A 15,808-nucleotide genomic window follows, 5' to 3' on the forward strand; every position below is an offset into this window, starting at 1 on the left:
TTTGTCGAAGCCAAAGAGGAACCGTGAAATGTTTGCATTTAATGAAAAGCTAAAGTCCAGTAAATGTTTTGGGATACAGAGACATAGCCACAGAAACAGAGAATGTATTCAGACACCTTCTCCAGAGAGGGTTTCTCTGGGTAGCCCTGGCTATCTTGGAACTCACTCTGTAGACCAGGCTGGCCTCAAACTCACAGAGGTTTACCTACCTCTGCCTCCTGAGTGCTGGGACTGAAGTGTGTCACCACCACCTGCAGCTTTTATTAGCCCCTCTTACTGCTGTATTTTTGTTATTATTAATCTCTTATTGTGACCAGTTTATAAAATAAACTTTACGGGTATGCATATGTGTGAACATACTTTCTAGGCTTCACATTTGCACTGGGATCCCTGAAATCTGTTCCCTATGGAAAAAAATGGTTACTAGTTAACAATACTGCTCACCTAAAATGTCAAAGTTTTCATCTTTATTTTGATTTATAGGTGAATCAAGGGAGAACTGATGTTTTCATTCTGTTTCACTATGTTGTGTGTGCGAATGAGGGGCCAACCTTGAGGGTTCTTCTTAGGAAAATTGCTCATGTCCTTTGCAGTAGTTTCTCTCACTGGGCTCAGTTATGGAACCGTAGGGCCTATGTGTCCTCACTTCCCCAGCATTCGAATGACAAGCATGTTCAAGTGAGTTCTGGGGAACTGACCCAGTTCTGTGCTTGTAAAACAGGAGCTGTGTCAGCTAAGCCTACGCTCCAAGCTTAGGGCCACTCTAATTTGGTACCATGGTGTTGGTGGCTCCCGCTAGACTAATGATTTGTGTTGCTAAGCTTCTGTATTACTTTTTTTTTTTTTTTAATTTCTTCAAAGAGATACCATGACCAAGACAACTTATAAAAGAAAGCATTTCATGTGTGGGCTCACAGTTTCAGAGTCTATGACCATCATGGCAGTGAGAAGGTCAGCAGGTAGGCTGGTATAGCACTGGAATAGTAGCAGAGAGCTTATCTCTCCTCCACATGAGGCGACAGAGAGAGAGACGGAGAGAGACAGAGACAGGCAGAGAAAGACAGAGACACAGAGAGAGACAGAGACACAGAGACAGAGACACCCAGTGATATTCCTAGGACTAGGAAGTTCATGTTTCTTAATCCTTCCCAAACAATTCCACCAACTGAGGACTAAGCATTTAAAGATATAGTCCCATGTGGATCATTCTCTTTCAAACCACTGCCGCACCCTTCTCTAATTCTTAGGTTTGGTCACAGTTCTACGTCAAAGGCTGAGGCAGGTCTGTGTTATATATTTTTTGAGAAAGTAGCTTCTAGTCCCATTATATTAAGGTTTCATGAAAGGATAATGTATTTAATCATTTAGTTTTTGTGTCACTAAAGTGATATCCCCCCATCTTTCCTTCCCCCCTCCAAATATGATGAATTTTAAACGTTAAGCTTCGGATGTTAGCTACTTTGTAGAGTTATCTTTATGTTCATAAAATAAGTTTTACCAGGTCACAAATGTTCTTTTAATATGATGTTGGACCTAGAATCTATGTTCTTATTAGTTAGACATTTAACATTGATTTTTAGATGTGAGGTTGGTTGTACACAGTGCTTTCTTTTTGTGTTTTGATATGTATTATTTTAATACAGTGAAGCTGGCAGTGTCTTTTCTATGCTTTTTAGCAGTATGACTGCCCACTAGAAAGGCCTGTTCTTTAAGTATATTGAGTACGGAGTTCTTTGAGACTTTGTGGACCTGTGTTCCCCTGAGAGAAGATCCTTTTATAGTTTCCTTTCCACTTTCCATGGTTTCTTTAGCCTTCACTTTTCTCTGCATTGTTGTAATTAAAATCTTCTTGAAATCTCCTACGTTTAGCTTTTCTAATTTGGGGGGGGGGGGCACGCTCAGAACTGAACAAAAACTTTTATTCTTCTCTGAATTTATTTTTTCTCACAATTATTTAAATTATTATGAAGCAGAAAAGATAAATCTATGCTAAGACTATTTTTAAGTGTCTTTTTAAAAATCACGCCACAAAAAGACGTACTTTACGGAACATCCATATTTTATTGAGATAGCAGTGACTTGTAAGGTAATAGCTGGAGTCTCAGGAATGTAGCTAGAGTGTGTCTTTGCTGACCACTTCCCCTCTCTCCACAGGCTCCGAGGATGAAAGCGATGACGAGTCCAGCTTTGAAGGAAGAGATCCCGATACTTGGCACGTTGGTTTTAAGATCTCGTGGGACATCGAGACTCCGGGCTTGACAATCCCTCTTCACCAGGGAGACTGCTATTTCATGCTGGGTAATGTCAGGGGACATGCCAGGGGACTAGGGGTGGCTGTCATCTCACTTGTCAGCTTAGGTCATAGGGCATGTGTGAAGTTTTGAAATACACTTTTTTGAATACTTTGTATTTATAATGATTTTTTTCCCATGAACATGTAACTCATTATTTTTTTTTCATTTTTATTTATTTTATGTGTGTGTGTAGATTTTAGGCCTCGTTCTTCCTCCCAGCCTTATGCTCCCAGAAATAAGATTCAGATTCAAAATATATTTCCAATACCTTGGCCATATAGCTAAGCTCTTCTCTGACTGGAAGCATAACATAAGTAACCCATTTCCTTTAGCCTACATCCTAGCCCCTGTTGGGCTGTTTATGACTGCCTATGGCTCCAGGGCATTTGGCCCCTTCTGGTCCCTCTTGGACTCTGCACTCAGAGCTATATACCCATACTTAGACACGTGCAGAATTAGAAAGGAGAAGGCAGCATATGTTCATTCTAGAGAAAAGAAATCTGTAGAGTATAAGAGGAAAGTACATAAAAACAAGTTTTCTATGTGATTAATATATTCCTGCTCGGGCTCTTCTCATAATACATATCTGAGATGGTAGTAATATTGATAACAAACACCTTTCCTAATAACCAATGACAACCGAAGCATTCTTTTAATTTGCTTGTAACCCCGAGAAGCAGATTTTTGCTCTTGTAGAAGAAGCCTAGTTAGCTCATCTGTGGTTACACAGCTAGTGAGTCAGGAGTTAGAGCCTGACCCTGGAGTCTCCTCCGCTTTCAGCATTCCTCCATCCTTCTCTGTCCCCAGGTAGCCCGTGTCCCTCCTCCCCCACTCCAGCACCGGCCCTGCTGTGGGCTTCAGTCCACTTCTTGCCATGAAGAGTCACAGCTCTGCAAGGGAAGCCAAGATGACAGTATTCGGTTTTGATTTGCTTTGCTTTTCAGTTTTAAAGGGCCTTTTTTAAAGTAACTGGATAATTGTTGAAAGCATTTAATTAGCCACATTATTCAGTCATTGAATTGATTACATTGTCCTGATGTAGTCGTTGCAAGGAAAGTGTGTTCAAACATCCAGTGAGTCTCTCTTAGTGCTTTTTTTCTTTTTATGAAGATACCATATTTGGTATTTAAAATGAATTTTGAGTACTCCTGATGTAAACTGAAAAACATCCTATTTAAGAATTATATATATATTCAATATTGAAAACTATATATAAATATTCAACTGCTGTGTAGCTTTGCCCTTTTACATTAGCTTTAAAAGTCCAAATAAGGAACTCCATGGCTGTGCTGATGCTGATAACTGAAGGCTGAACTTCACAGCACTTACAAAAAGGAAACAGTTTAGCTCAATTTATAATAATATATTGGTCTGCAGAGGAAGTACAGACTGAACCCTACTGTCTCAAGTGAATACTCCAGGGGTGTCTGATGGGGAATGTGTCGGGTGCCTGTAATAAATCCACTGCCGTGGGCGTGAGCGAGAGCCTGTTGGCAGTGCCTGAGGACACACTTCATGGGGTTGTCATGGTTTTACTTTTAAATTGGAATCTTTGCCCTAATCTCAGAGTTAGACAAGACCAGATTTGCAAACAGATTTACAATTTTCACTAATTTTCCAACCAGAACTTCAAAACACACTTAGAGGAGGAAAGAAAGGGGAAAAAAAAAATCAACAAACCCCACCAGTACTCTGGTGTTTCTCAGGGTCGGGTGATTTACTCCGCCACAGCTGTTTCCCATAGACTGCTTGTAGCCAGGGAGTTAGAGACTTGGGAGTGCTTGGAGACAAACTGGGTTTGCTTTCTGTGGAGCAGATTATACAGTTCAAGGGACAGCAACTAAATTCTGTTCATTAACCAGAAGCTGGGTGTGGAGGTGGGATGTTTGGGGACAAAGGTGAATAAACACTGAGCAAAGCTCTGCTGGTCTCCTGCCCCCCCTTAATGTATCATCATGATGTCTTAAACGCCACTGGTCATGGCTGGTCTCATCTCTTTTATGATTTAAGTCCAGCCGAATCCCACTTTAAAATGTCTGGTGTTCGTACGATAACCAGCTCTTTCAAAGCCTTAGTTGTCAAATTCCAGAAGTGAAATTCCTGGCTGAAGCAGAACGAGGCAGTAGACACCTAAGTTAGACTTTGTTGGGTCTAACTTCCCATCACCATTGTTTAAAGGGGAGTGAGGCTAGGCTGTAGGGCGTGTGGCCCACTGAGCAGGTTCCCCACAGTGTCGGCACATCTCTCAGTCTTGGCCACAGTGTAAAATGAGCTTCCCCTACATTCTGTTTCTTGCCTTGTTAGGATGGGTGTGTGGGCCTGTGTTTTGCAAGCTAAGCCTGGTACAGGAACTTACTGCAGACACTGGGACGGGGCCACAGCACACTGGAGAACCAAGGAACAAGGCAAGGTAGAGCAAGGACAGAGCTGAATGTAGGCATGTCCCCTGCCTCGGGTCCTGAGTTCTGTGGGCCTCGCAGATCGTGGCTTTACACGCATATTTCCGTCGCCTCGCACAGTAACTAACTAGAGCGGTAAATCTCACCAGTTGGCGCTGGAAGGTGACAGGAGCTAGCATCTGGCCATTGCTGAATGGCACAGTATTACTTTGTTTAAGGCTGCCTTTACTTATGGAGCCTGGCCATTTTTTACAAGATTTATTTCCCCGTGTATGAAATACTTGTGGCTTAGCGGCAGCAAGGCCAGAACACCGTGAACATTTGATGTGGTGTAACCTGAAGTGTGGCGCCTGCTCCTGTTTTTCAAGGCAACGTGGGCACTCTTGTTGGAGGCTATCGCCCCGTGGGCAGGAATAACAGAGGTCGCTGGGATTTAACTCGGCTTGTCTCGGGGCTCCCTCGGGACTTGACTTGGAGACTGTAGTATCTTTGTAAATCCTTCAGGTGTTCCTCAGCCCTGCTTAGATTTAGACATTTTATTCAAAGCAAAAGGCTCTTGTCGTGCGCTTCTGACCCCATTCCCTTCCTCCCCCAGCCTCTAAGTGACCAGCTGAAGTTAAAAAGCATGTGTAATTTATGGCTTAATCATAAATTCAAAATAATTATTCTTTATTACCTCTCACGGGCCTTGAGATGTAGGTGCTATGTTCTGCTTTCTGCCGAGGCAAGGGAATAAGGGAAACGGTAATAAATTCTAACTGGAGGCTGCAGCCGGTGAGCTCGGGGAGTTGTCATTTCATTGGAAAGCACTTGCACAGCCAAACGAGCACCTGTCATGTGTGTTTTCACTCTGAAAGGAAGAAACATGGCAGGATGTTCTAGCTGCGTGTCTAAGGGAACTCGGGCCAGCGGTCTCATCTTCTCAGTGGTGGCAGAGCGTGTGGTCACTGATGGGTTTCGTGCTTGGGTGAGGATGTCTCCTGAACTGTCGTTCTCACACATCTGGCCGGAGGCTGATGTTTTCACACATGTGCTTTCCTTCTTCCTGGAATCCGGTAGAGCCTGGGAGAGAACTATGCCTTGTGGACAGAAAGCCAAGCGGGCTCTTCAGTTTCTGAAAGGATTTTCTTCTCTCTGACCCTTTGAGATTATACCCAGGCTCATGGGTGTATCTCATGAATTTTACCTCTTATGCATGTGATGGGTGTCCAGTGAGGGACGGGCCCTGTGCTGGAAACCTTCCTAGTAGAAGATCATCAGGAAATGGTTATTTTGCTCTGACTCCCAGGAATATTGATATTTACAGGGTTCCCTTCTTTAAAATGTATGCGGATGGGTGTGGGATATGTGCGGGTATGTAGTGTGTGTGTGCATGTGTGTTGGTGCCGATGCATGGAAGTCAGAGGGGGATGAAAGTGTCCTCTGTCCCTCTGCCTTACTCTCTTGGAGCTGTGCTGCTGGTGGCCAGCGAGTCTCAGTAGGCCTCCCCCAGGGCTGGAGTCACTGGCAAACATTGCTGCATCAGACTTCTCGTGAATTCTGTGCTTACATTTGAACTCAAATCTTCATAGTTGTTTAAAGTGTTCTTGTTCACTGAGCCATCTCCCCAGGTCCCAAGACTCCCTTTGAAAGGATCTTCGAAAAGTAGTTTGTGATTGTCACATTCAGTTGTAATCTTTAGGAGAACTGTTTGCGGTATGAGTTCGATCTCAGTGAAGAGTTTAAACAGAAGTGAGCGTTAGAGACCTGTAACACTTTGTTATTGTCCTCAAGGCAACGTGCCCAGAGAAGTTTGTATTAAATGCAAACAAAGCTCTTTATGGTTTTTCTATGCATTATGTTTCATTGAAATTTCTAGGAGACTCAGTCTCACACCGTATGTCTTGGTCCTCTGGCTCATACGGTCTTTCTGTCACTTCTTCTGAGGTGTTCCCTGAGCTTTAGGTTCACCCTGCCCTCTGTTCTCTGTTTATTGATTGGTTGTGCTTTACCGCAATGGTCTGTCTGTTGTAACGAGACCTACACTTACCTGTGGGTGAAGCATTTAGAATATACTTAGGAATTATGTTGGTTTAGTCAAGTGACAGTTGTAGGTTCTCCTTCTAGATCCATGACCTCATCACCATGGGTAGTTAGCTTGGTTTCCAGTACCAGAAACTTCGTGTGTGTGTGTGTGTGTGTGTGTGTGTGTGTGTGTGTGTGTGTATCTGTCTGTCTGTCTGTGTCCCCCCCATGTGTGTGTGTGTGTGTGTGTGTGTAGCTTTTGGTCCAGAGTGTTAACTTTTCTTCTAGAGAGCCATTTGGGGTAAGTGGTAGTGTGTATGTGTGTTGTGTATATGAATATGTGTGGTTATGTGTGAACTACATAGCACTTAGAGGCTTGTTCAATAGAGGAACTTAGTACATATTTAGAGAGATTACCCTCTCTAACTTTTTAGATTTCTAATTTTTCTCCTGGACATTATCATTTTGTTTGAATGTAAAAGATTAATTTATATGGTTACTGAGGATATGAAAATATTGGTAAGTAAATGAGATTTTTAAAAATTGCAATAATATATGCACTTTCTTAAAAAAATAAACATGTTATCAAATGGGGAAAAGTGCAAGAAGAATTTAAATCAACTAGTTATAAATAATGTTTTTACGGGTTTACATATTCTTCAACGACTTGAAAATAATTGACTATAGGACCCAAGTTAGAAGGTCAGGATGCATGTGAAGGCACAGAAGTCGGGTGTCTGGGGCTGCCTTTCCTGCAGTCATTCACTGGATGTGAAAAGCTCTCGCCCCACATGTTACATGAGTAGTAGACAGGAGTGATGACTGTCCAAACAGGAGGAAGGCAAGACCAACTTCATCTGCTCTGTCAGTCCACCTTGTCTCTTCTTACCCCTTTGTTCCTCCAGTCCCCTCTGTCCTCATTGCTGTGGGAGGGCTCGCAGCTTGGAAGAGGAGAGTGAGAGAGGGTAGCTCTCGCCAAAGTGGGATTAAAGATCTTTATGCAGATTTAGAGAGCAGCAATGGATTATTAACCTCAAGACTCTATTCTCCTTAAAATGCAACAACAAAGCAAACATTCCACAAGTTAATTTAAAACAAGGGGACAGAGGTGAGCACCCCTGTTTCCTTCTTGCATGGTGGTTTTATATGGCTAGGGATGGAAGCCAGGGCCTTGCAGTACCAGGCTGGCACTCCCCTGCTGGGCCACACCTCTGGGCCTGTCTGTGTGTTCTTATAGAAGTACATTTAGGCATGTGCAATTTACCCAGCCTAGCTTTCATTGGATAGACTTCATCATGCCTTTTTTTTTTTTTAAAGTTAACTAATACCTCTTCATTGAACATTTCCGTTTGTATCTTTCAAACATGATGTATCTGAATTTCAGAGGAAAGAATAATGGTATTGGGAAATTAATAATGTATGAGTCATATTCATTGTAGGGGCTTTACAAACTGCAAGAATATGTAAACTAGCAATAATATTTATAACATTTATTTATATTTTTGCATTTTTATATTTGATAGTGGGGCTTGTTTATTCTTTAGGAAGTAAATATTTATCACTCTAGTGTTTGCATTTCATTTAGTTCCCAGTGCTGTCATATCCTCAATATTTCTCTTAATGAATATTCCTTGATAACATATTTTTAAAAGTGAGTATAAAATTAATCTTTTACACTCAAGCAACATGGTGAAGTCAGAGCTTTCAACACCAAATCTGTCATAGGAACATCATTTGAACAATTACCCATGTACAAAGAAAGAAGCCTTTATAGCAATCTAGAGGAGAGATTCCAGCATCTAAGTAGAGCACAGAAAAAAGACACAGGAAGAGCTTAGGAAGGGACAGTTTCTCTGTCCCCTTTCTCTCATATTGAGCCATTCAGTACTGAGGGGGTGGGGCCAACTCTGCAGAGGGCGGAGAATGAAGTAAGTATGTGATTTGTTGCAGACATGGCAGACCCACCCCCAAGGAATGCCTTGTAGATTGGCCCAGGCTGCTATCTGGCCTGCAGACACCCAGGATCTTGGTTTGTCTCTGTGAACTTAGACTTTGGGTCAGATCCAGTGTTGGCTTCTTTGTACCATTTGAGTTCCACATATAGGGACCATTTCTGGGCAAGTAGACTCAAGGCCCAAGACTACTTTGACAGACTCTCTTAGAGCTAATGTGGTACCCATGACCTACCCCCACTGATCCAGGTTCCCATAAACCAAGGTCAGACACCCATATTATGGACCCATGGACCAGGCCTGCCTCTGAGGAGCCAGGGAGCAGCTGAACTATTGACACAAGCTGCAGGCCAACCCACTTACAAATTAGGATGTCTTAGAAAAGAAAAAAAAGTGAATGATATATTTAAAGTTTTTCAGAGAAAACCTGCCAGTAAATAGGACTATAAATGACAAGGCTGTCTTTCAGAAATAATGGTAAGGAGAATTCCTTCCTAGACAAATACAAGATAAAGACCTTCAAATACTGTAATTCAAAACTTTATTAGAAAGTAACTGTGTTACATAAATAAGTAACTGATAAAATTTCAGAGACATGGTGTCAAAGACCAGTATCGCTGGCTACACTAATGGACACGCAATAGGAAGGCTCTAAACTGACAATTGCAAAATGTGAGTGGAGAAACTAAGGCACAGTGTTCTTATGGTGGCGTTATTAGCTTAATTAAACTGGACTGTTTTGCTGTAAATTGCACAGGTCTCATAGTAACTAAGAAACATGCAGTGGATACACAAAGGGTAAGGACAGAGAGTCAAAGTGTGTCACTGCAGACAAGTGACCATAGTGTAGAGGCCAGAACAAGAGGAAGGAAGAAAAAAGCTAACATAAAGCAGTGAAAAATGGCAGTAAGTAAATGGACTCAGTTCTCTGATTACGTGCAGCTCTAGAGCTGCTCATGGTTCCCACTCAACCGCAGTAGCTCTTCCTCTGCCGCACAGTCCGAGAGACCCAGTGGATGCCGCGAAGCCATTGGTGTGCTAAACCTGATCTTTTTCCCTATACATGTGAATTTATGCTAGTTTAATTTATAAGATAGGTATAGGAAATTAATAGTAATAGCCATAATAGAATAACTATAATTATGTTGTAATAAAAGTTCTGATTAATAGCCTGAATTTACAGGATGACTGTAATTTACCATAATAAAGTTCTGTGTACGTAGATTTCCTCCAAAGACCTGAGAGTGTACTCCTCTTCTTATTCTGAGGTGGGACCTGGTGCCTCCATGATGAGATGGAGCGAGGTGAAACATGGCTGTTGTGTTGCTCTGACAGGTGCCGATTGCCTTTGATGTCATGTCATAAGGATTGTACACTTCAGATGACCCTGGCTGCTCAGTCATGCCGATCTGGATGATGGATGTTGAGTTGGGTCAGACTGAAACTAAAGGAAGACTGCTCTCTGTGCTGCCTGCCAGACACGAGTCTCAGCCAGATGCCCCTCTGAAAATGAGTGGGTAGCAAAAAGAGTACCATACAAAGTAGCACCCAGAGGCAAAGGTGACTCAGACAAGTGAGAGTTTATGTCGCAAACTCATAAGATGCACAGGTCATGTATAATAACAAGAAGTTGCTAAGTAGCTGTAAACATGTATTCCTGAACCCTGGAGTACCTAAGTGCTGAAGCAGATATCAGAACTGAGGGAAGAAATAAATACACACACACACACACACACACACACACACACACACACACACACACACACACTAGTAGGAGAGCTCAGCTCTCTACTTTCAATAATAGATAGATCATCGAGACAGAAAATCAATAAAGGAACAACAGGCTTGAGCAACCATGTCAACCTAGAGAAGCTAACCAACAAGTGTGGCATAGACCGTCTAACAGCAGTGCACATGAAGTGTTCCCCAGATTAGATAATATATTTTGCCACAAAACAAGTGTTGACACCTTTAAGAAGCCAGTGTTTTTTTCTTTACCACAATGATGCAAATGCAGACATATCAGTGACAGGAGGCTTACTATAAAATGCACACATACTGGAAGTTCAGAATGCCTCAAAAATAGGATTCTTAAAAATGAAATCAAAAAGGAACTAAAAACATTTAGAGAAATGAAAATGGAAACAAAAATATCAAAGCCTTTGAGGTTCAACAAAAGCACCTTGCGTAGGGGAATTCATAATAATGGATGCTCATAATAAGATGGGAGAAAGACAGCAAATAAACCTGAGTTTGTATCTCAAAAAACTAGGAGAAAAGAAAAAACAAATTTCCAAGTAGCAGGAAGAAGGAAAGAGCAAAGAACAGAGGAGAAAGAAGAGAAATGGAGACCAGAGAGACAACAGGAAATGTGTGCAAAGTTAAGATTTTAGTTATTTGAAATGTTTATCAGAATTAACATGTTTATTTAACTAGATTAGGAAAAAGAAAGAAAAGAGCAGAGAGATAAAATTAGAAATGAAAGCAAAATTGTAACAACTTGTACCAAGGCCTGAAATAGATCTTAGGAGATTGTTGTCAAAGCTGCCGAGATCTTAAGAGATTGCTGTCAAAGCTGCCGTCTCTCAGTCAACTTAGTAGCCTAGGTAAAGGGGTACATTCCTAGACCATTGCTGAGGGAACTCCTGACGAGAAAGAGGACCAGCACCTACATAAGCATCCAGTGATGATTATGGACCAGTAATCACAGCCTTTCAGCAGAGAAAGGCTAAGATCCTGAGTGCTTTGCCCAGTTTAACACCAAGCATTTAAAGAACCTATGGCAGTCCTTGTAAAGATCTAAGAAACTGAAGAGGAAAGATCCTTTCCAGATAGATGTGAGTTATGAATTCATCATGATCTTCAGTCATGATTCTAACAGCAGAGAAAGGCAACCCTAGTATCTCTGAAGAACACAGATGAAAAAATTGTTTAAGTATCAGCAAGCCATACTCAGAAACAAAAGGGTCACAAAACAAGATCTACTGGTATTTATCCAAGGTGGGTAGGATAGCTTAGCTTATGGATATTGAATAGCATTGTGTATTATATTCATAGAATAAAAGGATAAATCATGTGATGATCATAACAGATGCAGAAAGCCATTCAACAGACTCGACATTTAATGTCATACATGTGAAGACTATACACATGTCAAGACAGGGCTGCCCACTGTTAGCACTTCTAATCATGGTGGCCCTCGATATTTCAGTTAGGCGACATAGAGAAACGTAAGGCTTTCAGAACCGGAAGGTAGTAGTCAGTCTGTGGCTGCGGATGATGCTGGATAGGAACAACTCTAAAAAAGAACCCATTAGAACTAATTAATGCAGTAAAGAGGGCAGGCTATAGGTATAAAACATTAGTTACAGTTATATATAAAATAGACAATCCCAGTTACAATAATTATGAAAGGATAAGTTTAACCAAGAAAAGTGAAAGTTCTGAACACCAAGTACTGTAAAACACTGTTGAAAGAAACTGAAGACACCAACAAGTGGACGGGTAGCCCATGTTCATGGATTAGAAGAACCAACCCTGTTAGTATGTCCCTATCACCAACAAATGAATTAGAATTTTCTGGAATTCCTACCAAAAATTTCAGTAACTTTTTTTTGCAGGACTGAAATAAAAAAGTTACTGACATTTCTGTGAAACCACCAAAGACCTTGAATAGCCAGTGAAATCTTTTTATGCAAGAAGGGCTAAGATGGAGCTCTTACAACTGTTCCAATTTGTACTGCAACCTGCAGTGAACTCAACAACGTTGTGGCATTTGTGTTAGTGGTTATTCTCACTACTGCGGTAGAGTATGGCAAAGCAGCTTGAGGAGTGCTTTATTATGGCTCACACTTTAAGTCCATCATGGCTCAGAAACACAAGTGTCCAAGGCAGTGCGTCACATTGTATCTGCAGTCAGGAAGCAGGCAAATGCTGTTGGTACTCAGCTCGCTTTTCCCTTGTCTTTACTCCAGGACCCCAGCCAGCAGGATGGTGCTGTCTGATTCCTGGTAGGTCTCTCTTCTCAGACCTTCAGGAAACACCCTCATAGACCTACCCAAGGTGTATTTCCCTGGTGATGTTAAATCTAATAAAGTTGACAAGTTTGACAAATTGCCGCATTTGTAATTTGTTGTTTTTATTTTTTTGAGAGGTCTTGCTATGTAACCCTGTCTGGCCTGGAACCCCATATGTAGACCAGGCTGGCCTCAAACTCAGAGAGATCCACTTGCCTCTGCCTCCTGTATTCTAGGTTTAAAAGTGGGTATGAGCCATAGTGTTTTGTATTTAATTTTTGGCAGAATGTTTTCCGTCCTTGGTCAAGGGTTTTGTACTGTAAACACTCAGGTCTTTTCACAGGGTGGGAAACAGGCCTGGCATCGCTTTTGTCATTCCTCTTTTTCTCTGCTTTCTGTGTTGTGTCATGTCCTTCTGTGTCTACCTGTCATTTCCTTTTGAGTTCTAGAGGAATCACTTCAGTTTACTCACCTACTTCTGTAGGTGGATTTTTTTCCCCCAGCAAGCTCTCTGACATTCATGTTAGGTGTGGTTTTCAATGGAACCGTTCTAGTTATAAAATAAACCAATGCCCGCAGTCTTCCCAATCTCGTGGGATTCCATGTGCATCAGCTTGGGCCTTCTAACAACCGCAACATCTTCTAGAATCCAATGTCCTCTAAGAAAGTTGAGTATTTTCTAGCATCCCTTTCTCTCACTTTTGAACATGTTTTCTGAGGCTCTGATAGTCAATGTGGCTCCATTTCTTTGAACTGTAGTATCTTTACATAAATCAGTGATTTCTTATGTTTAACCTATACAAAGAGGACTGCAATTGGCTCCTTGTGATTTGTTTGTGGGACACCAAGACAACTTTCTGGCCAAATATGTTCCTACAGCCAAGATGGCAGCTTGGTAACTTGAAGCACGCCATGACTTGTGTGTGTCTTCCTGTGCAGGGATGCTTGAGGTATGAGCAGATGCAACTCACTGTAGCACCGCTTCCTCTAAGTCCTCAATTCAGCCCTACCTGGCTTCCTTCCCCGAGCACCGGTGGATGTGTGCACACAGCATCCCTCAGTGGCAACAGCCTTGTCCTCTGAGCACCTGTAGCTTCGCCAGGCTCTGTGACAGAGGCTGAGCGTATTTATTGCGTATTTATCAGGCAGGCTGCTCTTTCCGAGACAGCCATGCATAACTGCCTTTGCCCTTCTTCAGTCAAATTCCACCCATCTCGCAACTGGTGCAGACACTGGCTTCTGGAGTATCCAGCCCCTCTTCCTAATGCATGGTGCTGTAAAGGCTCATGGTGTTTTTAATCTTCCAGTGAAGATTGTCTGGGAATGGGGCAGCCAGAGTCTTTGTCCAGTCTGCTATCTTGCCAGGAGCTCCCCTTCCTCCTCTCAGCTATTCAGTTCTGAAAATGTTCTCACTCAAGGGTGTCCCAATTGCAGGGGGAAAGTCAGGTCATAAATATTAAGGCTGAGAAATGAGGAAGGACAGGTGAGGGCCAGTGAAGGAAGAGCTTCGGTGCTTGGGTGCACAGGGAGATTGATTTCACTCTTCAAACCCCTGACTGCAGGAGCGTGGGAGCCAAACTCCTCATTGTTACTTTAAGAAATCTGGATTGAGTCACTCCACTCCCATGACTCACTGAACGACAAAACCCAGGGTCTGGGCATGTTTAGAGTGACCACCTGTCTTGGCTTCCACAGGGTGTGGGGGAAGGTGACCCAGGCTGTGGGGCTGTCCATGCTAAAACCCAGATTGGTCGCCCATTAAACTTCTGTGTCTGTGGCTTTTCTATATGAGGTGAGGTTTCATGCCCCTGTGGATGGACACCCAGGGCACTCTTCACCCACGACCACAGTGCTCTATATAGCCCCAACAAATTCATGTGTGTTGTCTTCTTTTTTTTTTTTACATTTTATTAAGAAGAGACTTTGAAAGTGGGACTGTCTTAGTGTACTCTATGAGATGTTCAGTTCACAAACATTAGGCCACTTTTATAGACTTAGAGTTTTAGAAAAATTAGTTCTAAAATGAAAATTCAGGGTCCCCCACCTAAAACACCACAAAGGGTTAGAGGTGTTCGAAAACATTTTCAAAAGGATCATTGGGTTGGAGAGTTGCAAAAGATATAAATAAAGGTTCTCACACCAAATAATTTCCCAGTAGGGTGTTTACCAGTTGGCTTATTGCCACTCAGTGAAGCACTTAACAAATATGTCCGTTAATGATGCCTGTGGGTCCTGATGTTAATGATGCCTGTGGGTCCTGATGTTAATGATGCCTGTGGGTCCTGATGTTAATGATGCCTGTGGGTCCTGATGTTAGTGATGCCTGTGGGTCCTGATGTTAGTGATGCCTGTGGGTCCTGATGTTAGTGATGCCTGTGGGTCCTGGTATTTATAGTTGCAGCAGTAAGAAGGCCTTTGAGTAGATACACAACATCTGTGGGATTCTTAGAGACTTAAATTTCTTTCCTGAAGTCTGGTCTCTGGACCCCTCTGACTCCAGCTTTTCATTCCTCTGCTTGACTTTGATTTCTTTAGGCAAATGGTGAGAGAGAGATGCTGCAGAGAAGCCTCACCAAATGCTTCAGTGTGTCTGTAGTCCTCGGAGGTGGCACCTTTGAAGAGAGGAGGTTCATCCAGCCCTCCTTGTCAGGCTGGACTGCATGTCTGCACAGTTAGGTTGGCTGTGGTCCTCTGTGTTGCTATTGTGTCTGTCCATACAAGTCCAGGCACTAAGATGCTCCGTCCAACTTATTGGTGTTTTCTACTGTTATGTGTAACAGGTGCTAATGTTTTGTGAAGTGCTCGCCTTCATTCAGCTTTTCCTTAAAGCCCAGAGAGTAGCTTTGAATTCCGTGTTTTTCCCACCTTACTTATTCAATGCTCTGAGAGGTTCTGTAGTTCTTCACCAAAGCACTCTGTAATGCAGGCACTCTCGATCATCTCTCACTGTGGTACAGGTCACTGTCAACTTCCGCATCACCCACTACGAATTGCCCAGTGTCAGCTCTTGCTTTTCAGTCTTCTGGTAGATGTCATTACTGTGGTGAAATACTCAAGACAGACTAACCCTATAAAGTTGAGGGTTATTTTACCTCAAACATCTGGAAATCCAAGATGGGGGAATCATATCTTGTAATGTTCTT

The 15,808-nt window shown here is 42.4% G+C and overlaps 1 protein-coding gene across 1 annotated transcript in view; it reads left to right on the forward strand.

The window, feature by feature from the left end:
- Positions 1-15,808, forward strand: part of FTO (FTO alpha-ketoglutarate dependent dioxygenase) — a 327,644-nt gene that overhangs the window by 111,391 nt on the left and 200,445 nt on the right. Inside the window, exon 4 of the mRNA XM_080937058.1 lies at positions 2,155-2,298. Coding sequence (XP_080793184.1) covers positions 2,155-2,298 — 144 coding nt within the window. The remainder of the gene's footprint in view (positions 1-2,154; positions 2,299-15,808) is intronic.

The sequence above is a fragment of the Micromys minutus genome (assembly GCF_963924665.1).
Source record: "Micromys minutus genome assembly, chromosome: 24".
NCBI classification, from domain to species: Eukaryota; Metazoa; Chordata; class Mammalia; order Rodentia; family Muridae; genus Micromys; species Micromys minutus.